This window comes from Pezoporus occidentalis, unplaced genomic scaffold (genome assembly GCF_034315485.1).
Source record: "Pezoporus occidentalis ecotype Australia unplaced genomic scaffold, CSIRO_AGI_Poc_V1 ctg104, whole genome shotgun sequence".
NCBI classification, from domain to species: domain Eukaryota; kingdom Metazoa; phylum Chordata; class Aves; order Psittaciformes; family Psittacidae; genus Pezoporus; species Pezoporus occidentalis.
The window spans coordinates 1,421,023-1,446,041 of NW_026912822.1; the positions used below are offsets into that span (position 1 = coordinate 1,421,023).

The 25,019-nt window shown below is 41.7% G+C and overlaps 1 protein-coding gene across 3 annotated transcripts; it reads left to right on the forward strand.

Annotated features, from left to right (window-relative positions):
* The first annotated feature begins 11 nt into the window (after positions 1 to 11).
* On the forward strand, positions 12 to 24,841 carry GDAP2 (ganglioside induced differentiation associated protein 2). 3 transcript variants are annotated; one of them, XM_062618286.1, is made up of 15 exons: positions 40 to 135; positions 1,583 to 1,661; positions 1,857 to 2,104; positions 3,572 to 3,711; positions 7,795 to 7,948; positions 9,428 to 9,516; positions 11,688 to 11,764; positions 12,773 to 12,932; positions 14,614 to 14,764; positions 15,601 to 15,677; positions 17,087 to 17,163; positions 17,724 to 17,863; positions 18,413 to 18,467; positions 23,104 to 23,247; positions 24,093 to 24,841. In XM_062618286.1, the coding sequence occupies exons 3-15, from the start codon at positions 1,929 to 1,931 to the stop codon at positions 24,138 to 24,140; spliced, it is 1,488 nt and encodes a 495-aa protein (XP_062474270.1). In that variant the 5' UTR covers positions 40 to 135; positions 1,583 to 1,661; positions 1,857 to 1,928; the 3' UTR covers positions 24,141 to 24,841. The 3 variants fall into 3 exon arrangements, with proteins under 3 accessions (XP_062474264.1, XP_062474280.1, XP_062474270.1); XM_062618280.1 differs by lacking the exon at positions 1,583 to 1,661 and having other exon boundaries at positions 12 to 135; XM_062618296.1 differs by lacking the exons at positions 1,583 to 1,661; positions 23,104 to 23,247 and having other exon boundaries at positions 12 to 135.
* Positions 24,842 to 25,019: the final 178 nt, after the last annotated feature.

The window sequence follows — 25,019 nt, forward strand, 5'->3', positions numbered from 1 at the left end:
AGAGCGGCTCCTCCCGGAAGCGGAAGCGGGCGGCGGCGGCGGCGGCGGCTGCTGCGGGTTTCTGGGTGATGTCGCCGAGCCGGCGCCGACCGGGACCGAGCGGCCGGGGGGGGTTGGCGGCGGCGCGGCCTGCCTGTGAGTTGCAGCTGGTGGTTGCGCGGTGGGAGGTGTCGGTGGGGCCGGAATGGGTCGAACCGAACCGAACTGAGGCGGGAGGAAGCTCCTGTCCGCTCACCGGCTCTGCAGGTTACCGCTGCCCTGACAGGGTGGAGGGGAGGCGGCAGAGCGGCTCAGTCCTCCGGGCAGGGTGCTCGTGGGCGCTGGATGCCGCTCGCAGCGCTTCGTTCCGCGTTCCGAGCCCGTCATCCCCGCAGGGGTCGGGTCCGCCGCTGGAGGCCCCGGGCGGCGCGCGTAGGGGAGCATCCAGGAGGGGCTGATGTGCGCCCCTCTTCTTGTGCCTGCCTCTTATCTCCTATTTGGGCCCCTATTTTCGTCTGGTCATCAGAGGGAAGACGCTGTTAAAGATGAGCTTTTGGTTGGAGCCCGTCCAACTGCTCTTGCCTTCTTGCTCATTGCCTTTCTCCCCACTCTTCGTGGCAAAAATTTCATTTAGATGCTCTACCTAGATTCATGGAATGGTTTGGGTTGAAGGGACTTTAAAGCTCATCCAGCTCCAACACCCTGCCAAGTGCAGGGACACCTTCCATAGAGCAGGATGCTCTAAGCCCCATCCAACCTGGCCTTGAGCTAATGGCTATCTTTGTCCTAGAGGCAGCCTTTATTATGCCTCAGTTTGGGGTTGGACATTTGGTTATTCGGGGTGTTTTTCCATAGCTAGTGAAGGTACTTCATAATTCATATTTCAGAATCATCCCTTGTGGATGCTGTCAATTATGAACCTGTGAAAAGGTTAAGTAGCAGGTGTGTATGTGGTAAACTGAAGTTACTTATGCAAGTATGTTTGTGCTGGCTTAACTCACTAGTATAGTTTAGTAGTTACAGTGAAAATGTAGTAACTTAGGTATTATGTCCCGGCATTTGAAAAGTATGTTTTGGTGAGTTTGAGTCTTAATCCAGCAAGCAGTATCGTCTCTGACTTTAAAAAGGCCAGGTATTACAGTTGAGCCTGCAAGTTCATTGGGCCAGCATTCATATCTACAGCGTTCCTCGCATTCTTGCAAAACCTATTTGAGTGAAGGGGTTTTGTCCCTAAGACCGTGCCTGTAAGACCTATGCCATTGTAAGCCTTATTTGCAGTGCTTCAGGATCACTGGCCTGTGAGAGCTGTATGATATGGGGGGAGGAAGGGATGAGGTTTTCATTGCTTTGTTTGCAAGGCGGTTCTTTGTGTTTAGGGTTTTTTGGGTCTGTGGTGGTTTGGAAGGTTGTGTGTGTTCTTTCGAGGTTCTTTGGTTGGTTGATTGGTTTCTTTTGTTTTTTAAGTATGACCCAGGGCTAGACTGAAATCTGAAGGGATGGACTATACATAACCCTGCTACAGACTTGCTTTTTTCTTTATATAAAGAAATAATCATTTTCAGAAAGACTGAGGTCCTTTCTGCACTTGAATATGTGTTTTCAGAGTTTTTAAAATGCAAGATCACAAGCCAGTTGGACCAATTGATTAGAGAATGTGTTTTCATCTTGCACTACTGGAAAAGGTTTGTTTTACTGCTACTATTTGTATTGCCTTTTTGAGAACAGATAACAAACCAGAGAGGGAGCAGTCGGGTGGGAAAACTGTTTCTGTATTCTGCAAGTTGTAATTGCACTGCAGCCTTGGGAAAGGTCTGGCTCCTCAGGAATTATGTTTAGTGGACAGTTTGGTGATGTGATTTGATTTTCTTCCTTTAAAGCACCTGGAAGACTCCAGTGAGAATTGGAGTGTGAAAAGTTAGCAGAGGAAAGGAGTTGTTGTTTTCCATTCCATGGATCCCTTGGGTGCTCCTTCCCAGTTTGTGGATGTTGACAGTCTGCCAGGCTGGACTGATGCCTATGAGGCTAAGCAGCTGGACTCTCACCAAAATCCTATTGAAAAAGCTCAAGTTGATATTAGGTCACCTTTTCCATACAGAAAAGACATCAATGCAAAAATAATTTTATGGTAAGTTCCATGTGTTTCTGGTTTGTTTGCCATAATTCTCCATTTATTGCACGATCTTATTGCCTCCTATAACAATCACTGCTATAGAATAAAGCTTTAAACCTTCTTTTCTTGAGTCAGACATTACGGATCTGGGAAGAAAATAATCTTTTTCTTCACTGTAAGTCTGCAAATATGAGATTTTGCTCCACCATGGGTTATAAATTGCATGTTCATAAGCATTCCTTGATGCAGCAGACTGGAAGTGTACTTACTGCTGTCAAACTGTAAGATTAATACCAAAACATAATTGGGCATTTTGATTCTATTTTTTAAAACTTTCTAAAAGTACTCTCGCTGTCTGATAGATTTTTGTGGCTGTTGGCTTTATTTTACATTCACTTTTCTGGGTTGGATCATGTGGTTCTTGTGGCTTGCTTTGGGCTCTTCCCCCCACCCTCCCCTCACTCCATTGGGTATTCTGTTTCCATGTTTTTCTGCTAAAATCTATTGATAAAGTACAGTGTGCTGAGGTGAACTTGCTCCATCAGTTTTTCTTTCCTGTAACTCAGGTGCTTGAACCTGCTCTGTAGAAGAGCAACTCTGTTAATCAGCGTGAAGAGAGGAGGATTTCTCAGGGACGCAAATTCAGGAATCAGCCTGAACCCATTTCTGGTTAATACATGCCATGAAATTGATTTCTTGAACCTGATTAAGGGCTTAGGTGTAATAAATATATGTGCAGTTTCAACAGTTATTTGAACCTCTCCCTGCATGTGGGAATCTTTATTTCCCTTCCTATGCTCTTTGATCCCAAAATCCCTCATGGCTGCTGCTGTGACAGAAAGCAGGTCAGAGTTCTGCTACTCCATTGTCTCACACATCTCTGCTTTGTTTATCTTCTGCATGTTTGATCCTTGAACAGCAGAATAAACACGATCAGATTGCAAGGTCACAGTTTTGGAACAAAAGCAATGAAAACTTGTCTAACTGCAGTGTCACTCTAGATCCTCAATGGTCTGAGGAAGAGCAGGAGCTCTGGTGCCCTCGATAGTGTGTATGCAAGATGAAGAAAGTACATGCAAAAAATCATTGGAGTTTTGAAAGTTGCATATCACAAGGACTGTCCTCTCCAAGTGTGAATACTTGGGTTTTTGTGGAACATACTACACTTCATCAGTTCAACATGCTGCTTTTCATATTCTGCTAGCTAAGCTGCCATACATACCACTAAAACGTTGATTTTTCTACATACATAAATAAGTTACTGTTGATTTTGTGAGATTTTAAGGAAATGACTGGTTGCATGCAGTATTCATCAGTAAAGGAGGATTCTGCATGTCGGGGTCTTCTACACTCTGTGGGCATTGGAGTATTGTTAATGCTTTTCCTTTAACTTGGCGTTTCCTTGCTTGTTAGCACTTATTTGAGAATATCCTGCTTGATCTTGCATTTGGCCTGCAATAAACCATTCCCTTATTTCCTCAGGAAAGGCGATGTAGCGTTGTTGAACTGCACAGCCATAGTAAATACCAGTAATGAGTCCCTCACTGATAAAAATCCAGTATCTGAAAGTATATTCATGCATGCTGGGCCTGATCTGAGGGATGAACTCCAAAAGCTCAAAGGTAAGTAACTGAAGACATTTGTGTCATATTGAATCCATTGTCCTTGCATAGTACAAAGCATCAGGATTTGGGCATAAAATGAAATCAGGTTATAGTGATTTCCCCCTCTCGCCCCTGACATCTGGTGTTAATGTGAACTAAATGGAGGAAACATATGCCAATCTAGACTCTTCTCTTTTTGCTGTTCAGGTTGCAGATCCTTGAAAGCATGTGGCAGGTACTCAAGTTACTTGGCCATTGCTTTGTGCTGTAGTTATCCCTGCTTTTATCTGAAGCCACTTTGAGTAGCTAGCTTTTCAAAGCTTTCGCTCAAGGCACCAGTCTTGTACATTCTCTTGTTTTTATCCTGTTCAGTGTGTACATACCGTGGAAGACAGGAACTGAAGTTCATTGCTGAAGAAATTAAGTGGGTTCTAGTATACACTTTGTGTATCCTCTTTCTGGATATTAATGTACACACACAGCCACTCAGGAAACGGTAACAATAGGTGGCTTGATAAAACAGTGCATGTCTAAATGAAGTCTTAGTGACTACTTAAAATGTTCAGTTCATTTGCCTCTTCAGCACAACAAACTACTTCATTAGAAAGTTACAAGACTATCCCTAACGGAAGGCAATACTGGGAACGGGTGAGGTTTGTTTGACCTGGTTTCTTTATTAACAGAATTTATGGCTGATAATGAGATTTGCAAATACTCAGTTTTATTCCCAGTGCCTGATAGATGAAGAGTTTCTTTATTTGTGTGTGAGGAACAAAAATTTTTTAGTTATCTAAGGTCATACAAAAGTCTAATTTAGCTTGCAGGCAGAAATTCAGATTTCTAGTAACTATGGTACTGAGCTGTATTTTGAAACCCAGCTGATCTCTGAATAGTTCTGCTCACTCTCGGGTAACAGCCCTAACCTTACCATGTAGTAGCAAAACGGATAGAACAGCAATAATATTTCTAATACAGTGTTTCAGTAGGTTAAACTATAATTGAATAGACATCCTCTGGTTTTTATAAAAATCATGTTTTGCTGATTTAGCTTGCGTTTTGTGAGTAACCTGGAAGTAAAGGAAGGAGAAAAAGTAACCATTTCACAGGGGAGGAAAACATCAGTTTGTCCTTTGGGTGGAAACAACTGTTAAAATACAGCAGGTGTTACAGAATAGTTAGGACCCTGCTATGTATGCCACAATTCGTCTGAAATAAACTTGGGTCTCTTGTGTGCTCTGTGAGGTAGGAAGAGAGGGGCAACATTTCAAAGTGTCCTTAAAATTTGAGATCTGTCAGCTCTGAATGGAGTTATTTGTGAAAGCTGGCTTAGCTTCCTAAATTTTTACCATGCTGAGTTATATGCATTTTTGCATCCTCTACCCCTGTGAAGGCACACATTCTGCAGGTTCACGACTCCCTATACATGGTAGCTTTGTTTTAATCCTGTGACAAGATCTTTTTGGAAATCAGTTCTGTGACACTCCACTGGCATGTTGCACGAGGGAGGAAAGACAGGCTGGGTTACAGCTTTGGCTTTTGTATACCCTTAGTGTGTTTGTCACAGTAGTGGAAGTGGACGGCAACTTAGTTAAGAAATTAGTTTGATTCTTTTGTCACCTCTTCCTCCTTTTTGCATTATTTCCCATTTAACCTTGAACTTTTTTCATAGGAGAATGTTTTTTTGAAGAAGTGGAAATGTATGGTCTCTGCTCTAAAGCTAAAAATAGGTGCACCCAGAAAAATGGGTGCAGTGATGATTTTCAGCTCATGCTCTCCTGCTTTATTTCTACTGCTTGATATGTATTCATGTTTCATAGACTTCAAGAAAAATCATGATATTAAAGTGTGTGACGTGCTGACCTTTCAAAGGCCTGTTCTTTCTTTAAGGCTTAGCTAACCTGTGCATTCCTGGGAGCAGTATGTAGTTTTGATTAACACAGAAATACTACAGCCAAGGGGCCAGGCTTGCAAATGAAGTGCTATTGATATATGTGCCTATCAACACATACTTGTTGCAGGCTAATAAGGGTGTTCTGTAACAGCAATGCACAGTAGTCTTCCAACTCTAGCAAGACTTTTTCCCATTGCACACTTTATGTAGGGGATTCAGACTTTCCATTTTAAACTTGGAGAGAAGCCATTCTAATGTTTGAATCTCATCAGATTAAAAAGATACTGACTTTGTTGACTATTTTGCCACAGACCTTGATCTGTGCAGCTTGTTCTACTAGCTTACCTCACCTTGTATCTTAAAAGAGGGATAATACTTGCTGTTCATTTTAGGTTTATAAATTTTGTAGAGCTCTCCAGGCAGAAGGCATTGGGATGTACTAAGTATATGTAAGTGTAGTTAGATTACTGATGGTACGTCTGGTTGTCTGAATTTATTAGTTTCCCTACTGAATTCACAACTCTATCACTCAAATTTGCTTCATTCTTTCTCGTAAGTCACTTTTTCCAGCAGGCCTTTGCTTGCTCTTTTCAAGTTGTGTGACTTGGATGGTCCACAGATAATGTATTGAATATTTCAGGTTCAGCTTCTACTTTTTCCATATTGTGCTTACTTAGTTGCTCCCTTGAGCTGATATATCTTGGAGGATGTGCAGAAGAGGACTCTTAGTTTTAGTATGCTGTTATATTCCTTCTGATTAGCCCAGAAGGTGGAGATCTATAGCAGCTAGCAGTGTGATTTATTGGATCAAAAATTTTACAAGATGCTGGGTTAAAAGCAGCATGTTATTGCCATTAAGAAGTCATGATTAAAGTTTTGAGTAAGAGAGATTTTCAACCTGGAATGTCTCTTGCCATAAAATACACTTTCACATACACACTGATAGCCTGCCTGAATACCACAAGGAACAGAGTGGAGTGAGGGAGGTGAACACTCCTGTTCAGTGGGCGCCTTCATGATTGGTTTAAGTCAAGCTACTGCAGTGCTGCTGCCAGAAAGGTGGTCGCAGCCACTTGTTCACGTGTCATTCCTTTTCATGGGCACTAGCACCTTAACTTATAAGATCAGGTTAAAAGCTGATCCAGTGAAAATACTAATTTTCAGTCCGATCAGAGACTGAAGTGCGACTATACAAGCAGAAGGAAGATGATGGAAAATACTTGTCTTTGAAGATAGCGAAGTACTTCTTCAGCTGTCCAGAACTGGACTAGATTTGGGTGAAGAAGGGGAGAGTTAGTAGGCTTTTCTTCCAGGTGCCAAAATAAAAACAGACTTCAAAAACAGATAGGAAAAAAAAACGTAGCTGTTACTGGATTTTTCATTATCAAAAATGTATTGACACACTGGAGGAAGTAGAGGGGTCTGTGGATGTCATCAGGAGTTCTGACAAACAGGTTTCCCTTGTGAAAAATGACAGGAATTAAGTATGAGTAACTTTCAGGGGATAGCCAAAGAGCAGTCAAAACCACATGCAGTAAATGATCCTAGAGTATATAACTGGAGGGTGCTGTGAATGGAACAATTAAATGTGTGGCTTGAACTTCCTTGCCTGGAGACTAGTCTGTCAAGAAATTATCATCTCCATGAGAATCATTCTTCTGCCTTGTGGACATGAAGAAACTTGCAAACAAAGCAAGCTACCTTGTACTGGGAGCATAGATGGAACAAGTGCTTGGTCTTTATTAATGTATTAATATATTAATAGCTTTGCAAACAGCTGGTCGGTTTGATTGAGGAGACTTTAAGTCCTTTTATCCAAAAAGCAGTCTCCCCAAACCAAGGACTTATGGCTGGTTGTATAGCATATTTGTGCATCTGCTCTCTTCACATTGTTAAATCATCTCTCGCTTTGCCTCTGTATGTAGCACGGTAACTACTGCAATGAAGGCAGCATTTCTAGCAATTTCTGGTTTGTCCATATATGCATAGTTTTAAAATTGAGAGGAATGAGTACAGCTCTTGCCACCTCAACCTGACTAGGTGATACTAAGCAGCTGATACAAAATAGAATGCTGTCCTTAATATTTTGATGTCTAAAACACTGACTTCAGTATGCGGAGTTGTCCGACTCTGGAGGAAGTCAAGGGCTTGAATGCTTCTAGCTTTGTTATCGTGATGTTGGCATTTATCCTTGTGTTTATTTGTTTCAGGGTGCAGGACAGGCGAGGCTAAACTCACCAAAGGCTTTAATTTGGCTGCACGTTTTATCATTCACACAGTGGGACCCAAATACAAAAGCCAGTATCGCACAGCAGCCGAGAGCTCTCTATACAGCTGCTACCGGAATGTCCTGCAGCTTGCCAAGTAAGCACACAACTTCCAGGAGGGTTTGCACATCTATTCTAGTTACTCAGGTCTGCACAGAGGCCAAATGTCTGTGAATGTCTTCTCATACGTACTGGATTGGGTTAAGGACATGAGAACATTAGTGTCTTCATGGTATACTTCGTGCCTTTTGTCAAAAATGTGCAGAGAGATCTGAGCTGGTTCGGGTCCTGAAATACAGTAGCTAGAGCTGTGTAGTAGTCAGTTACTCTGAGGAGAGGCAGAATTGGTAAGTGTGTTAGGTTTCACACTGTGAAAAGCTTTAAATGAGCTTTCTCAAGCAGCAGCTTCATGTATCTCTGTAGCCACATGGATATACCCATAGGCAGATCTGACTGCTGTATCAGTTCATATATTTGGCCTCTGTTCATCAGCCATCTAAAACTCTGAGTCATGGTGCAAGTTTATTTCTAAATCCATGGTTCCTGGGGATTTTAGCTTTTCCTGTTTCATCTGAGGTGTTTTCTACTTCCTCTTAGCTAATGGGTCTTTCTTTCTGTTTGTCTGTGCTCTTTCCTGTATTCTGGTCTTTTCCTGTGACAGCTGCTGTAATGGTAGCAGTTACAAAAAATACCTGAACAAGAGCAGTGTCAGAAAACCTACTTAACAATTTCTTAAGGTTGGGAAGATCAGTTCTTTCAAATCTACCCCGTGTGTTACAGTACAATAGTAATCATTTCATAATCAAGGTTACAGCTGAGGTTTGTAACATGTGCCAGTTCTGTTCTGTCTCAGAAGTAACAAGCAAGGTCAGGCCTGGATTCAAACATGTTATAAACAGTCTAAAGTTTCTAATAATTCTGGTTACTGAATTCTTTTGGTCAGTCTGTTCTCTAGAGTAAATCTGTTACTTGTGAAATTGTCTACCAACCCTGAGCTTGCTCGAACTCCTCTGATGAGTGTTAGTAACACCTCTGATTTATTCTTCTGGTGGAAGTGTCTTACTGATCTTAAAATGTATGTTACCTCTGTGCCAGTGATTTTCTAATCACACCTAGTATTGAGTATGCCACCTTGGACTGCCTAGACCTTTAACAAAACAAGTGGTAGGTCAGGTGGAAGAATGGGAGAATGTTTGCAATGAAGAGCACCTTCTTTTCCCCTTCTCCTCCTCACTGCCACTCCTATGCTGGAAGGAGAGTATTTTGCAAAGGATTGCAGGGAGCTTGAGGGAAGAACTTCATTCAGGATATGGAAAACTGCAGGAACAATGTAGCTGAGGTAGAAGGAGAAATCTGAATACAAACACAAGAGGAAACTGTGGAATCATTAATGGTTCCCTTCTTCTCTGCTTCATGGTGGTATGTATACATCTTGCCAGGAAAGAATCCTTCTGCAAAAACCTGAAACAGGATTGCTGCAGGGGATAAAAAGTACTGGTGTTAGCTACTGTAGCACCAGACATGTTTTCTCATCTGGCTGTCTGTTCATTTGTTTGCTTTTTTTTCTGGATTTCAGGGAACAGGCAATGTGCTCCATAGGATTTTGTGTCATTAACTCTCTGAAAAGATGCTACCCCTTGGAGGATGCAACCCACATAGCTCTGCGTAAGTTTGTTGGAAAGCGAGGCAAACTGGATGGCAGTATTCTGCAGATCATTATGTCTGACAGGTTGCTGTTGATATGGGGAAACCGTGTTTTTAGGGGGCTGTAGTTTGTTAGAGGCTGTAAAAAAGAAAAGGCCTTCCATGGTTGATCAAGAAATAGAGGATAAAAACAAATGATCCTTTCTCAGAGATGTCATCAGTAAATATCTGTGAGAATCTGTTCTGGAACTCATAGTCTTCAATGTATTAATTAATAACCTGGAAAAGATGCCTTCACATGCAAAATGATGGGCTAATCCTACAGAGCAAAATCAAGATTATAATAGTTCCATCAACACAGCAGCTCACTGGAGTTCAAAACAGCAAGCTGGGTAAGATACAACAAAATTAAGAATGTTAGGCTATAAATCTCTGTTTTGCCCACCCTTTAAAGCTGCACATTCAGAAAGAATATAGCAGAAGTGGAAGTTGAGGAGGTCAACAGGAATAGGGAAAGGCAAGAGATAGCTAAGTAAGCTGAAGTCTTTTTCAGGCTGGAATACGCTGAACTAGAAGGGAGTGTAATAGATGTCTATGAACTCATGAGTGGTGTGGAAATGGTGAATAGGAATCAGTTGTTCACTGTCTCCCAAAAGAAGAACCTTTAAACAATGCTAGTATGAATCAGGTTCAGAACAAACAAGGGGAAGTTGTTCTTCTTACAGTGTTTGTTTTATAAAATTTCTTACCAAAAGCATTATATAAGCTAAAAGTTCTCAAATTTGCTTTCAAGAGGAAACTATATTAAAAAAATGAAGGCTGTTAAATCAGAACATTTCCTAGGCTGAAAATAGTTCTAGTAAAGAGCTCAGAGAAGAAATTATATACTTGCCTCATTCTTACTTTCCCCTTTTTTGACTTTTTCTATTGGCCTGCTCCTGTCTGCTTTCCACCACCACCACCCAGTCCCTGGACTTCCTGCAGGGTACGCCTGCACAATAGGGAAGTTGTTGCAGATGGAAGGGGTGGGTTTTTCTCTTGTTGTGCAAGCTGAGTTGAGAAATCTTTCCTACCCTCTGTTCAGCAGAGGTGCCGATACTGGGGAAACAGATTAGTCTGTTGTGTTCTCTATCTGCCTGTTGTGTGAGACATCTGAAAACATCTGCTCACATAGGTTCAGAACACTGTTTGCTCTGGAGCCGCACTGCTGCATTTGTCGTGTTGAAGTAGCGCAGGTCAACCCGATTGCACGTATTTCTGCACAGGAAGTATTTGGAAATAGCTGTTTTTTTCTTTTTTTCCTCTTTTTTTAATTCTTCTGCTGTTTCCCAAAGAACTCACGCTAATGTACTCTCTGTAGAGTAGGTTTTTTTATTGCTCTCTTCTGGTGTCTCTGTAGGGCTATATAGGCACTTAATAAAATACTGCAAGGCCAACCTATTTGTTTGGACGCTTTCTCTCTTGGCAGTCTGACAGGAAAGCACTTGAAAAGCCTGATGTGTCAAGATTATTGCAGCTCAAGGACCTCATCTGTTCAAGGATATGTTTGACCGGGAGCTTGGTTACAAAACGTTTTTTCCCCTCAGCTGCAAATGCTTAGGAACTTGTCTGCATCCCTGATTTATACCAAAGCTTTGGTGGAGTTCCAGAAAAGTAATAGAGGAAATAAACTCTCTCATGATTTACAAATGTAATTTTTAGATGCCTCTTGGGCATAGCTGACCCCTGAGATTTTGTGTGGCTGAATGTCTTGTACCAGCTTCTCCTGTAGTTTGCTTATGATCTTGCTTTCCTGGTAACTTTAGGCATGATGACTTGTTCTAGGAGGGTCTGGGTTTGGCAGTTTGCACAGGTCTCTGTAAAGGGTGGACTTGGCTTGATTTTGCAGACCATAGAATCACATTCCACAGACTGTGGAATACCTTGTAAGCTAAAATGAGAGAGGGACTTCTTCTCTTTTTGTACCCATCACTAGAGTGAGCAACAGGAGAGTATAGAGGTGGAACTTCCAATATGGCAAACAGCCCATTTGGTGTGCTAAACTGCCTCTTAATCCACACTTGTGTACAGCCTGTGAAGCTGTTTTGTATGAGAGCAATGTGTGTCTGTTCTGCACTCTGACTTCCTTGCTTATAGTTGTGTATGTAAATGTCTCCTGTTTTGTTGACTACATTTAATCTTCTTGCTTGCAGGCACAGTTAGAAGGTTCCTGGAAATTCATGGAGAGACTCTGGAGAAGGTGGTGTTTGCAGTCTCTGAGCTTGAAGAGGTATCTCCTTGACATTCATTCCACCAAAACTCATGGGCATGTTCAGTCTTCTCTGCAGCAGTATTAACTCCTGCATTGTAGGGCTGGATTTGGATTTCTCCTTCAGATTACGCAGGCTTTTGGTCCCAGAGAGTCCTTCTGCCTCCTACTAGCATAGCGTCTTTCCCAGTACTGCTTATGCTCTTACAGCAGTCACTATGGTCATGTTCAAAATCTTTTCACTTCTGGCTTCCATGAGCAGGAAACCAGTACTAGAGGTTACAGCAATGCAATTGTGCTGGATGGCATCAGCCAGCCAGAAAGGAAACTCCTCATTCAAGATTTCCTCCTTACACAATGCTGCTTCCCTTGTGCTTAAAAAGAGCCAGTTTAGCATGCTCACACATCACCTACAAATATCTTGCTTTCTGGCTTGTTGAAATAACAAGCTGGACATTGAATTATCTGTGTCCAGACAGAGGCTAGCAGTTTGAATATTGACTTTTCTTGTACCTTGGACTTGCTAATGGCAGTCCCGGGGCAGGACACCCACGCTATTGCTTAGATTCTGTGGCATCTGAATGAGGAAAATAACTCATTTGTTGGGGATTCTAAAACTCCTAATCATCTGGGGGAGAACACATGAAGTACTACATTGTTAATGGGGATTTCCACTATTTTCATCCATGTGGGTAGAGTTTCTCTTGGTCGGTGATGGCTTTTTCCCCACCTGATCCCTAAAGGTAGTCTCTGTAGTGGTGCGCTTAAATATAAGCAGCCTTCACTGAAGTCTGTCATCCACGCATGTTGCAACTTCATTACAAAGCTAAAGTATCTGCAGTCTCCTGAGTTCATGCAGGTTAAAGTAGTTTCCTCTTAACGTCATTTGCTACTCTGACCAAAGAAATTAAGCCATTGAGGGAAGTAGTACTTCGCCAGCAAACTGCTGAGAAGACCCCTCAGCAGTTGTTACTCACCTGAAGAGCAAGGATGCGTGATAGACCCTTCACGCATTTTTCTTATTTGTAGGCCACTTACCAGAAGCTGCTGCCTCTGTATTTTCCAAGATCATTGGAAGAAGAGATACAATCCTTGCCTTACCTCCCTGCAGATATTGGCAATGCAGAAGGGGAGCCGGTAGTACCAGAGCGGCAGATCAGGATTACTGAAAAGCCAGGTGTTCCAGATGGTGAGTTCTTAACTGAACATTAGAATAAGTATCTCTGTGTGAAAATCAGTGGAAAACCAGGAAAGGCACGTAGGAAGCAGATGTTTTCCTACCTCGACTCACCTCACCTAAGCAGGCTATAATGAAGACAGCTGTCAAGCTGTCTTGTTGGTTTCATGTGTTCCACAGTAGTAACTTCTGCTTTCTGCCTTGTTGGGTAGAATGATGTGGTTAGAGGATCTATTTGAGCTGTTGTTCTATTTGCTTTCTTGGGGGAAGAGCCTGGATAGTTAAGTTTTCATTCCCTTTGCAAATTTTCTACAAGATGATTAGGACTTTTGCAGACTTTTTTTGCAGAATCTTGTGCAGCCCCTAACTTAAAAAGGCATTATTGTTAATGGTCTAGCTTCTATATTAGCAAAGTGTTGCTTACATGTTAGCAAATGTTGTCTCAAATGATAAGATTCTGTTGAATATGCATCATATTCATGTGTATCAAACTAGCAGATGCTCAGTGAAAAATAGCAGAAGCTCCCTAAAAGATAGATCAGCCCGAAGATCAGGTTTTGGGAAATGGCTGTCAAAGCTCAGTGAAAGAAGTCTGTAAAGAGGTTACCTAGATGTCAGGGTTGAGGAAGTGAGATGTGTATGGCAAAACAATATATAAATGGGCACAGTTGGCACACACTGACTTATTTATTAAGCAGTGCTGTCAAGAGTTTTGCACTTCTTCGGGAGAAGTCTGAAACCATCAAAAGCAGATAACTTGGAATGGATTTCAAAGGTTTTCTACTTTTGCATGGCTGGTTGGGATAAGGCTGACTATGCAATGAGGATCAGACAATTTTCCTGTTCAGTTTGTTATCTGATGAACCTACTCCTGCTGATCAGACTCCAGTAATACACACACCCCCATCCAAAATGCTGTTTAGAACAGTATTTGCAGCTGTGGCTGTTCACTCTTAGGCACTCAACCACTAGCTAATAATTTGTGAAATTAGTGGGTTTGCATCTGTAGGAGTGAACAGGCATAGCAGAATCCTGCACTTTTGTCCCATTGCTACTATAGCATGTCACACTAAAAACTGGGCAACCTGGTTCCCATTCTGGTTGCCTGGAGGTGGTGCTAGAAACCTTAGCCAATATTCCTTGATAGCATCAACTTCAGTGGAGCATTCTGGTATTGTCACCGGCCAGTGAGCCTGTCCTGTACTCTTGTATTTCATCACCCAACCATGTTGTAAACAATACTATAAAAATATCTAAATGCCGTTCACTGCCAGCTCTACAGCAGTGTCAGTACAAAGAGTGAGCCCCTTCTGAAGTACAGCTTCTCAAGCTGAGTAAAGCTGCAGCATCTGTTCCTTTGCACACTTATTTTTCCTGCTGTAAAACCCAAGTCACTCTTTTCAGGTGTTGTTTTTCAAGAGTTTACCATTATCCCGTTGTTACAGGCTGATGACTAAGATTTGTTCAGTTAGTTTCCAGGCAAACCAACATGTTAAGGGAGTCTGTAGTTATTAGTCACGTGCTATAATCTGTCAGTGGTAGTAATGTGGTAACAGGCCTACATCCTGGGGTTTTATGTTGGCTTGTAGCATGAGGACTGGGTTGGCTCACTGAGATATACAGCAATTCAGCAGCAGCATTGCTGTCTTGTACACAGCTTGAACATTTTACACTGCCTTTGTTTCTACTGCAGATGCTTCAGATGAAGAGGGTCTGGAGGCAGATTTGTCTTTCATTGGTTCCCATGCTTTTGCCCGCATGGAGGGAGATGTTGATAAACAGAGACGCCTCATCCTTCAGGGGCAGTTGTCAGAGGCAGCACTGCAAAAACAGCATCAGAGGAAGTGAGAATTTCCTTGTCGGTGTGAATGTTGTGTGTTAGCTGTTCTGAGAACCAACCCTTATGATGACTTTGTCTGTAAAGCCTAATCTTTTAGCACAGAAATACATGTAAAGCCTGGTGTCATCCTGGATCGCTGTAGTAGCTTCTTTCTCCTGAAGGGAGAAGGAAAAGAGTAATAGGAGGGAAATGGAAGCTAATGATGAATCCCCTGGGGTATCTAGTGCAGCCGACTAGTTGCCTTATTTCTTTGCCACAAGATGTCACTGTTTTGTTACTGCTTTTTCTGGTGGGATCACCTGCTTTCAATACCGCCCGCTAGCTCCTGAGGCCCTGGGCAGATAGCAAAACATTTTTCTTCAGTCTTTCAAAACAAAAAGATAACTAAATTCTGAGGCTTCTGTTCCCCCCACTCCAGCTAATAGTAACATGCATGATCACTTTCTTAGAACCAGTTCCATGCTGGAGTCCTCTTGAAGCATAGTACTTGGCCTGTTTTGTCAATTGAGGCACTAAGTTGTTCACCATTCAAAGGGTGGGAAGAAGGGCACGTCTCTGTGTAGCAGTGGTTCCTCCATATTTGTATTTGACTTCTAGACTCTTTAAAGATTACTTTTTTCCTATTTTTTTTTTCGAACAGTGATATATTTGAATGGAAAAAGCCTCAGATCTTTTTAACCCAAATGCCATGCCACTATAGTTACTAGTTGGTGCATATTCATTGCCCTACTGAAAATCAGTAGCTATGTAACTAAGACACTAAAATCCTTAAACCTCTTCAGGCTTATAATGCTAATCCAAAGAGGGATTAGACCTGACCAGATGTTTTTGACTTTCTAGTTATAATCGCTGGCTGTGTCAGGCAAGAGCTGAAGACCTCTCTGATATTGCTTCTCTTAAGGCCTTGTACCAGACAGGTAAGTTCAGGGTACCAATATCTGATGTATGATAATTTAAAGAAAAATATAGTATTTGCTTTGGACATGAGTGTGCAGTAAGTCACGTCCTTAAGCTGGAAGCCTGGCCAAGAGCTAGGCATCATCTCTGCAGTAAAGCAGGAATTCTTTCTTGATTGGCTTTGGAAACCAGTTTGTGGTAAACTCCCAAACTCTAACAATATGAAGATACATGCATAACCTGAATTATCTGTAGCTTTAGATATAAATCAGTACTGTTAGAATAAGCCAATACATAAGGTGCTCAGTATGAGGTAATTCAGACCAAAAGAACTATTTCCACCCTTTCACTACAAAGAAATGAATATTGCTTTCAGGTGATAAGTGTACAGAATAAGCAGTTAACAAAGCAACTAGAGATTTCCAGAACAAAATGGCTTGCTTTATTTCTCTCAGGTTAGGTATGTGTTGCTCTCCTCTGTATGTGTTTCTTAGTACTAATGGCAAAGTACCACGGTCAGCACATCTTGCAACCTTGAGTTCAGTAGATGGGGAGATTAGGGAGTGATCCAGTGGAGAGTTCAGTGGAGAAAATAGCTGTGAGGGCCTTGCAGCCTGGGAAGCAGAGATGGGGAACCTGTACTCTTCAGTTAACTTTTACTCTTTACGTAGCAGCATACTCAAACATAAAAACTTGCCATAGTCCCAGCGCCTTATTGCTGCTTTGCACCATGACAGGAAGAAACAGGCAAGTAGTCAGGCTCTTGAAAGCATAGCTGTGCTGCTGCAAAGAAAGTCTGTTCAGCACTTTGGCTGATCCTTTGGCCTCATGAAGATCCAGGTGCTTGATCTTCGTGCAGGTATCAAGGCTGTGCAATACTTTCTACTCAGTAGCTGCAATTTTAAAATCCTTTTGTTTGCCTTAGACAAAGGACAAAGACAGCTCTGTGGGGTGCAGGAGGTCCATAAGGTGTGCTCTGGGAATATGTGCATTAGATTTCAGAGCTTGGCTTCTTGGAAGAAGCTTGCTTCAGTGGTAGAGCTGCAAGTGGAGGGTGGGGGTTTTGTATTCTGGTTTTGTGGGGATTTTTTGTTTGTTTGCTGGTTTGGTTTTGAGGATTTCTTTAATTAAAACCATGTTAGTTGTTAGTACTGGAGATTCGGATAAATCTGGGGTACACAAGCAACATAATATGTAAGTCCTTAAGTTTATCAGATGTGATGAACTGGGGTTGTTTTTTGGATCAGAATAGCTACTGGTATAGTGAGAACAGTACCTCTAAGCCTATTTCCTCTGTTGTTAAGATGGAAAGCAGATCTGTTGCAAGAATTCAGAGCTGTGACTGGTTGTTCCTGGTTTGAAAGGGACCAACTTCTAAACTACTCTCAGCCATGCCAGGTTTTGGGACATATTTCTCTTTCTTTTGTAGGTGTAGATAACTGTGGCCGCACAGTGATGGTGGTGGTTGGAAGGAATATCCCAGTAACATTGATAGACATGGAAAAGGTAAGACCTTGGGAAACTAGAGTTCTGTAGGTTGAATAGGAATGTTCAGGATGTAAGAGTCTGATTATAAGAGTAGTTCAGTGTTAATATTAGAAACTTCATCTGTAGAAGACTTAAAAGACTAAATAGAAACTATTCTTATAGGCAGATGAAAATGTATTCCCTTATAAAGCTTTGGGTGGGGTGGGGTGGCCTCTTTCAAGGAGGAACTGGACTATTTTTAGAAAAACAGGCCTACCGTAGACTCCTTTTTTGTCTCAAGAAGATGCTTGACCTGCTTTCATAACTACATAGTCATGAAGAATGTCAGGTTAGTTTTTCATGCAAACAGCAAGAATTCCTCTTCATCTCTGAGGTCAGGTAGACAAAAGAGACATCTAAGTTATTACAGTCGAGTTGAAGACTTGGAATATTCACTTGCTTTTGTAGCTGAAGCGTAGTGCCACCAAGCCCCATGATTCCTGTTTTGTGAAAGAATGAATTAAAGAAAGCATATTAAGATGTAATGTAACCGTGAAAGAGTTCTTTGCAAATATAAATTTAATTTCTTTCTGTCCCAGGCTCTTCTGTATTTCATCCACGTCATGGATCATATTGCCGTGAAGGAATATGTCCTAGTGTACTTCCACACACTCACAAATGATTACAATCAACTAGACTCTAACTTCTTGAAGAAACTCTACGATGTTGTTGATGCCAAGTGAGTGTCTATAGGAAAAGAACCCGTTCTGGTCTTCCTCTGTGCTGTGCAAATGTTTGTTATTCACTGTATCTGGTTTCCCATTTATTTTTGAGAGAGTTTTACTGGGACAAAGACCTAAATAAATAACAAAAGCAAGAGAAACAAAGATAGGTTTTCTTTCCTTCTCAAAACCTAAATCTGTTAAACCAGGAAGTTCTGTCCTTTGTGGTCTCCCTTTTGGAGCTATTAAAGAGGCATACTGGGTGTATTGTTCGAGTGTCTATCCAGAGGTGGAGCTTCTGGAGCCTGGCTTTAAAGTGTGTTGCTGGTTGTGAGGGAAGAGGCTTGGGTAACATTGGCAATCATAATTTGTCCATAGCTTTCACTGTGCACATAGAAGACTGCATGCTGTGATGATCTGAAAAAAATAATTATTCTGCTTTGTTTGTTTCTTTACATTTACTTTTCTAGTATCTGCCCTTACAGCAAAAAATCTGGTTTGCCAGTTGAGTTGTGTAAGTGAGATTAGAAGTCACTTTTAAAGATGTTTTTCTTTCTCTAAACTAGGTACAAGAGGAACTTGAAGGCACTGTATTTTGTCCACCCAACATTTCGTTCAAAGGTGAGGTAAACAGTACAAAAGAAAAGTGTATTTTGGGTGTTGGCAGAGTAGCATGTAAGCCCTTACATAAGGAATATGGAGAGTGTATAGAAGACTTCCAAAGTTAGGCAGTGTCTTCTGGATCCACAGTCATACCTTGAAATTCATCCCCATCTTTGATCTAGCTGTAGTCTTCCAACCTTAGTAAACCCCAGTGCAGCACAGCTTTCTCTGGCTGCTTTTCTTTTGTGTGTGAGGGAAGCTTTGGATCTTGTTTCTTTCAAGGAGAATTTTTTTTATCCTTTTTTGGCCAAAACCTCTGGGAATCCTGTTATGTGGAGTTCACTTCCTGGACATTTCACCTTTTCTTTCCCCACAAAGAGTATTGTATGTGTGCTGCGTATCACTTAGAGCTGCCGTGCTAAGGGCAGAGGGCAGTGTGTGAAGCAGCAGTGAGATTAGTCAGGATTAGAGTGCACAGTAGCAAAGAAAGATGGAAGAATGTCTTTGTGATGGGTTGCAGAACAATCATGTTAAGCTTTCAGGAGATGAAAAACAGAACTCGTCAAGCAGTAAGGTATTATCCTTGATAACAATCTGCATGGGGTGGCAGAAGATGGAGCTCGCATCCTCCTGTACTTCATACACGCTACTCATATTGCAACAGTAGGAATACTTCAGATGAACTAAGGATCGGCAGCAGCCCTTGCTGAAACTTCTGTTTGTCCTATTAAAGCAGTTAGAAATGTGACGTTCCGTGTTCACATCAGTGTTTGTTCTGCTTTTTGCTGACGTTGATCAAATTTGAGACAGTTACACACCTAGGAAAAAACCCATCTGTTTGCACATGTTCAGCAAGGATTTCTTTCCTCATTTCCAGAGAGTCCTTTGTTTGCTTGTGCACAGCTGGGACACTGTGAGACTTGGAGCTTCCTTGTTTTCATGCAGATGAGGCTGAGGCTTCCCAACAGCATGCCTTCCAGTTTCTATTAATTATTCCCACAGGATACAGATCTGAGGTCTTAGTACTAGAATTAGAGATTCCAGCTGTGATGCTACTGAAAATGTAGGTGCTATCATAGAACGTTGATAAGGTCATGGAGTTGAGTGGAAAAGCTGAAGCTACGAAGTCCTAGTGTTTTAGATTCTCAGCAGCACTTTATCCCTCTCTTCTCTTACCATGTGTTTCTATTTGATGGGAAATGTGTTCTGTTTTGTGGGGAGGTTTGGTGGTGTTTTTTTTAGTTGTTGTTGAAGGATGAGAACTCCTGTTCACTAGCCCATTGCCATGTTCTCTGTCCCTTTGGGAACTGCAGTGGGGATCAACAGGTCTGTGGGGCAAGCAGATAGTTGGTGGGAAGCAGGGAGGGTGAGAGATGCAGAGTTCTCAACTTGTTGGAAATGGAATTTGGTTCTATCCTGTTCTAGCAGCGCAGCTGGAGACAAAAGGAACATGTGTGTCCATGTTTTTCTGCCAAACCCTTTCTCTAGCTGAAGGGCAAGTGGGATCGTTGCTGGCTGTTGTAGAGACTGTCAGTTTATGAAACATGATAGGGAATATACAGCAGAAAGTCGTGGTGGAGAAAGTGGCTGCTAAGGTGATTTTTCTCTCCCCTCCTTTTCTGGCTATTGCAGGGCTGTTGTCCCCACGGAAGCCTAAAATATCCTCAGAAAACCAAAAACATTTGGCACATTCATCTTCCTATTTGGAGCATTGACTTCCTTCCATGGGAAAATACCCCATGTCTCAAATGCAGGAGGATGCTGGAGAGGGACTCTTCTTCAGGGACTGTAGTGATAGGACAAGGGGTGATGGGTTCAAACTGAAACAGGGAAAGTTCAGGTTAGATATAAGGAAGAAGTTCTTTACTGTGAGGGAGGTGAAGCCGTGGAACAGGTTAACCAGAGAAGTGGTAAATGCTCCATCTCTGGCAGTGTTCAAGGCCAGGTTGGACAGGGCCTTTGGCGACATGGTCTAGTGTGAGGTGTCCCACCCTGTGGCAGGGACTGGATGATCTTAAGGTCTTTTCCAACCCAAACCATTCTGTGATAAGGAAGCCTTGTGCATTCATGCAGCTTCCTAACACCTCACCCTTGTGTGTATATCTCATTCTTAAATCCCTGCTAAAAACTGTCTGTTTTACAGCAGTATTGAGTCCTCACGCAGTGGATGGCTGCCATCTTTTAGAGTCACTTTTGTTTATTTCTCAGCTAAAAGGGATCAAGAGGCTTTTAATCATGTCTCTCGGAAAACTCACGTCCTTAGAAAACAATGAACTTTCTGGTTCCAACCATGATTCTTTGACTTCTGGATATGAAACTGTTTTGCCTGTCTAGAATTCATTGGTCTTTGTACGCAGGGAGGGGGTTCAGTCTAAAACACAGAATAGCTGAATCAGAGTGTGTCACTGCGCAGTCCAATTTTGTACACTGCTCCTGCCTTTTCATGCTTTGATGTGAGTGTTCTTGTGATCTGTGAAGAGCTTGATGCTCTTGTGCTGCTGAAATGTAATCTTGTGATGAAATCACAGCACAGGCAACAGCGGTTTTTTAGGCTGACAGCAACTCTTACTTAACACTTCACCATCAGGCCTTAGATTAAGATACCTTTAAAGTGCTATCACAAGTTCTTTCATGCTCTTCATGTCAATGTACTTCTGCTTGTTGTTTCTATAGCTGCTGATACATAAATAAAGAGCTGGGGGCATTTTTATGTGAATCCTCTCAGTCCCCCACCCCCTCTGAGAGCTCTCCAAACAAAGCTGTTCAGAGCCTGCATTCTGAGTGGAAGCATTGGTGGATGGGTCTGAAACAATATCACCCAGAGAAATTGTTTTCATAAACTTAGTAACTTAGCTGTGAATCAGGAATGTTTCAAAACTGAAACATACCTGAATGCTCAAATTAGATACTCATAATCATTGTATTTATCAAGAATAATCTTCGTGTTGTTTTTCTGTAGCAGTCCTAAAAGCGATTTCTGCAGATTGGATGCCAGTATAAAGGTTGTCACAAATCACTTGTGGCTTTTTTAACAATCCTTACAATTGTAATAAAATATCCCAGAATTTAATATGTTACTCTTTGGGGTGTGACTCTTATGAGATTGGTGGCACAGTTTATCTGTGCTGTGATGGGGTTTTTTTGAGGGAAAGACGTCTGCTACCTGAACCCTGTGGTTTTCCAGCTTGGCAGAGTGACTCTGATAACCTTTTATTCAGATTCAGAACTGCAGGACAAGAAAAATAAAGGAAAAATTCAGCAGATGCCTAGATTTTTAACTTTGACTGCTCTGGTGTAACTTGCTCTCCTTTCAGAGCATTAACAGGGATTTGGTTTAATTTCAAGTTCTGTGTCCCCTTACAAGTAAGGAAATAGCTGCTCTCATATTACTGTTTCCATAAGCTGTGATTATTGAGAATGGAGAAAATAGCAAAGTTCTCTAGATAGACTCCTTCCCTTTGTGTTACTGGGTAAGATGTGTCAAACCCCAGGGGGGGAATCGCTTTTCCTGCTGACAGTTTTCATGATGGCTGCAAAAATATCCTCTATTAGGCTTTTATACATTAAACATCCACAGCAGTGTTCAGTGATTATCATTCGTAATGCACCTTGGAATGCATGCTACTTTGAGTATTTTTCACTCAATTATACCCTGGTTTACACTCTGCTGTATTTTTCACAGTATTAAATTGTCACACAGTGTCACTCATAAGAAGTCTTATATATATATAGATGCCATTACTAATCTGTCTCCATGCTTTCTGCTAATCTCTAACTCTGCCCTTAAAATAATGATTCAATCTTAAATGTTCTGTCCTGTTCTTTACCTCCTTTTCTCTTTGTTGTTGTTCCTTTCTCATGAAAATATTCTGTTTTGAGGTGGCAGTGTAGTTGTTCCAGGACTGAATAAGAAAAAAGCAAAAAGTAATATAGTGCTTAATTGTGGAGAAGGCGAGTTGAAAAGTAAAAGCTTGTGTAGTCAATCTAAACAGCAATATTGAATAACTAGTAGAAGTATCAGTGGTGTCTTACTGGCCCTTGCAAAACAAAAATTCCTTGTCCTGTTTCCATCCAAAAGAGACAAAAGTGTGAATACTTCAAAGGAAAATCTTGTAGAAGGAGTTGATAAGGCTTTGAGAACAAATGTGGTAAAACAGAAGGACACACTCAGCCCACCCAAACCAGGAAGATTTCAAGAGGACATTGGAACAGCTGAAAAATCTCTGGTTTTCTCTCCCTTGAATTGCCTTTTCTGTGAAAGCTTGAAGGCAAAAGGTTGAAAATGCTGCTGTTGGGTAAGAGTCAAATAGGTCATATTCTGAGCTGGCTAAACTGGAAGTGAAAATGTGCCACTGTCCTGTGCTTTTTTTGAAACCAAGCAGCAGAATAGCTGTCACTGTTGTACAGAGTGGGACCTTGTACAGAAGGGGACCTTAAACTGGCAGCTGGGGAGGAGAGTGTGGCATCAGAAAACATTAGCTCAAAAGTTCTCAAGGCAGTGCTTACTAGCAGTCATTGGTGTGTGCTTCCTGATCTTGTTTTGTTATTGCCATGATATTAGTGTTTTGTGCCTCTAACTATGGAGTATTACGTTGAAGTGGAAGGTTTTGAAACAACATCATCTTAATTTGGGTTTGTTGGGTCTTATTTTCAGGTCTCAGCATGGTTTTTCACAACCTTTACAGTCTCAGGGCTAAAGGACAAAATCCACTATGTGGAAAGCCTCCAGCAGTTATTCACAGCCATACCCCCGGAACAGATAGATCTCCCTCCCTTCGTCCTTGAGTATGATGCCAGGGTAAGTGATTGTGTGTAACAAGCAGTCTTTGCTCCTAAGTGTAGTTCTTGTGCTTCTCCTGTTCTGCTCTGCCAGAGCTTTAAAGGGGCTGAATTCCACATCTTAAGAATGGGGAGAAGAAAGGGAGGGTTCCTAGAGTGTCAGGTTGTTCTTCTGTAAGTAACTATTTTCTTTCTTTATTTCTTTTCTACATGAATCCAAGTAGAGGGCTTGGCTAAGAAGTAGACTCCTTTTCCAATAGAGCAGTCTCCTATGTGCATAAAGGGCAGGCCACTTTCATTCTGCCAAGAGCTGTAAAGTAACACACCAAGAGCCTGTGGGCAAGATAAAATTCATGTTGTAAACTTGCTATATGCCTTACTCTGGCTGCAAAAAATAATAATACCTGTGTTTCATCTTCCCTCTTCCACAGTATCAACAAGCACTCTTCCCTTCTCCCTAAGGTCCCTAACCAAATGGTGAAATTAATACACCTTTCACTGGCCAAATCATTCTGAAGAGGATGTGCTGTAACTACAAAGTAGTAGCCAGAGCTGTGTGTCTATATAAGCAGCTTTGTCTTGAATGACTGGCTATGCTAGCATTTGTGGTGTCCTTGCATCACAGCTTTGGCTTAATGGCAGAACTTTAATCTGCACTTTTTGCTTTAAACAGAGGCAAAACCAAGGCCTGTTTCTGCCTCATCACCAGCACAGTCCTTCCCTGGGTGAATTGTAGCAGTCACTATACTTGTGGAAGACAAAGTCAAGAGTACCTCTTTATTTCTGCCTCTATGTCACCATCTATTGCACTAAGGTGTATTGGAGAAGGATTTTGCTCAACTACTCATTCTGTTCTCATTGCAGGAAAATGGGCCTTACTATTCTTCTTATCCTCCATCCCCTGACTTGTGATCTGCAGTTCTGCGATGCTGCTGGTTTCCCATGGATCCAGTGACCTGATGCCTGCCAAAACCTGTGCATTTGCCCATATACAGAATTCAGAGAGAGGGTTTTCCTCCCCCAGCTCTGGTATTTTTTTACTGATGAGATATTTTCAAGCACTCAAGCAATCAGAGAACTTTATGCCACTGTGAACTGTACAACTATTTCAAATATATTTATCCAATGGAAAAGTTGATTTAAAGATCACTAGATGCATTTTATTTTGGGTTTTTTTTTGAAACTGTTACATTTATTTCTGAACAGACTTTCCCTTTTCTGGGACATTCATCAAAAGTACTTGATCATGGTTTAACTATTACCATTTTCCAGCTCCATTTGTAGTACCCATTTCTGGCTGGTCTGTATGAATATTGTGCAGCACCAGCCTGACACATTGCTCATCATGTGGTCTCTGTGTTTCACATCTGATTACTTTCCCTTTCTGTAAGTGCTGATTACTTTGGTCTTGACCCAGCAAAACTGTCTGGAATTGGGAATGCCATGTCTGCAGGCTGAACAAAACACTACAGCCAAACCAAGATTACTGCAAGACTTAGTACCATAAATGCTAGGTGAGCTAGGAGCCTTGACAAAGTCCCTGTCAGTTTTCATTGGATAATGTGACATGTTAGGATGCCACTACCTTCCAGTAAGAATAAAATTGAAAGGCACTTGCAGTTTCTTTTCTTTAACTGCAGTTGTTTATGTTCTCCTTTGACGTAGCCAAATGTGTATGCAAGACAAATGAATGCCATCTGCCTGAAGTATGCATGGAGGAGGAAACAGTGACTCCAATGCCAACCTCTGATGGCAGAGACTGCTTCTTAAAGATACCAGTGCCCATTTTAT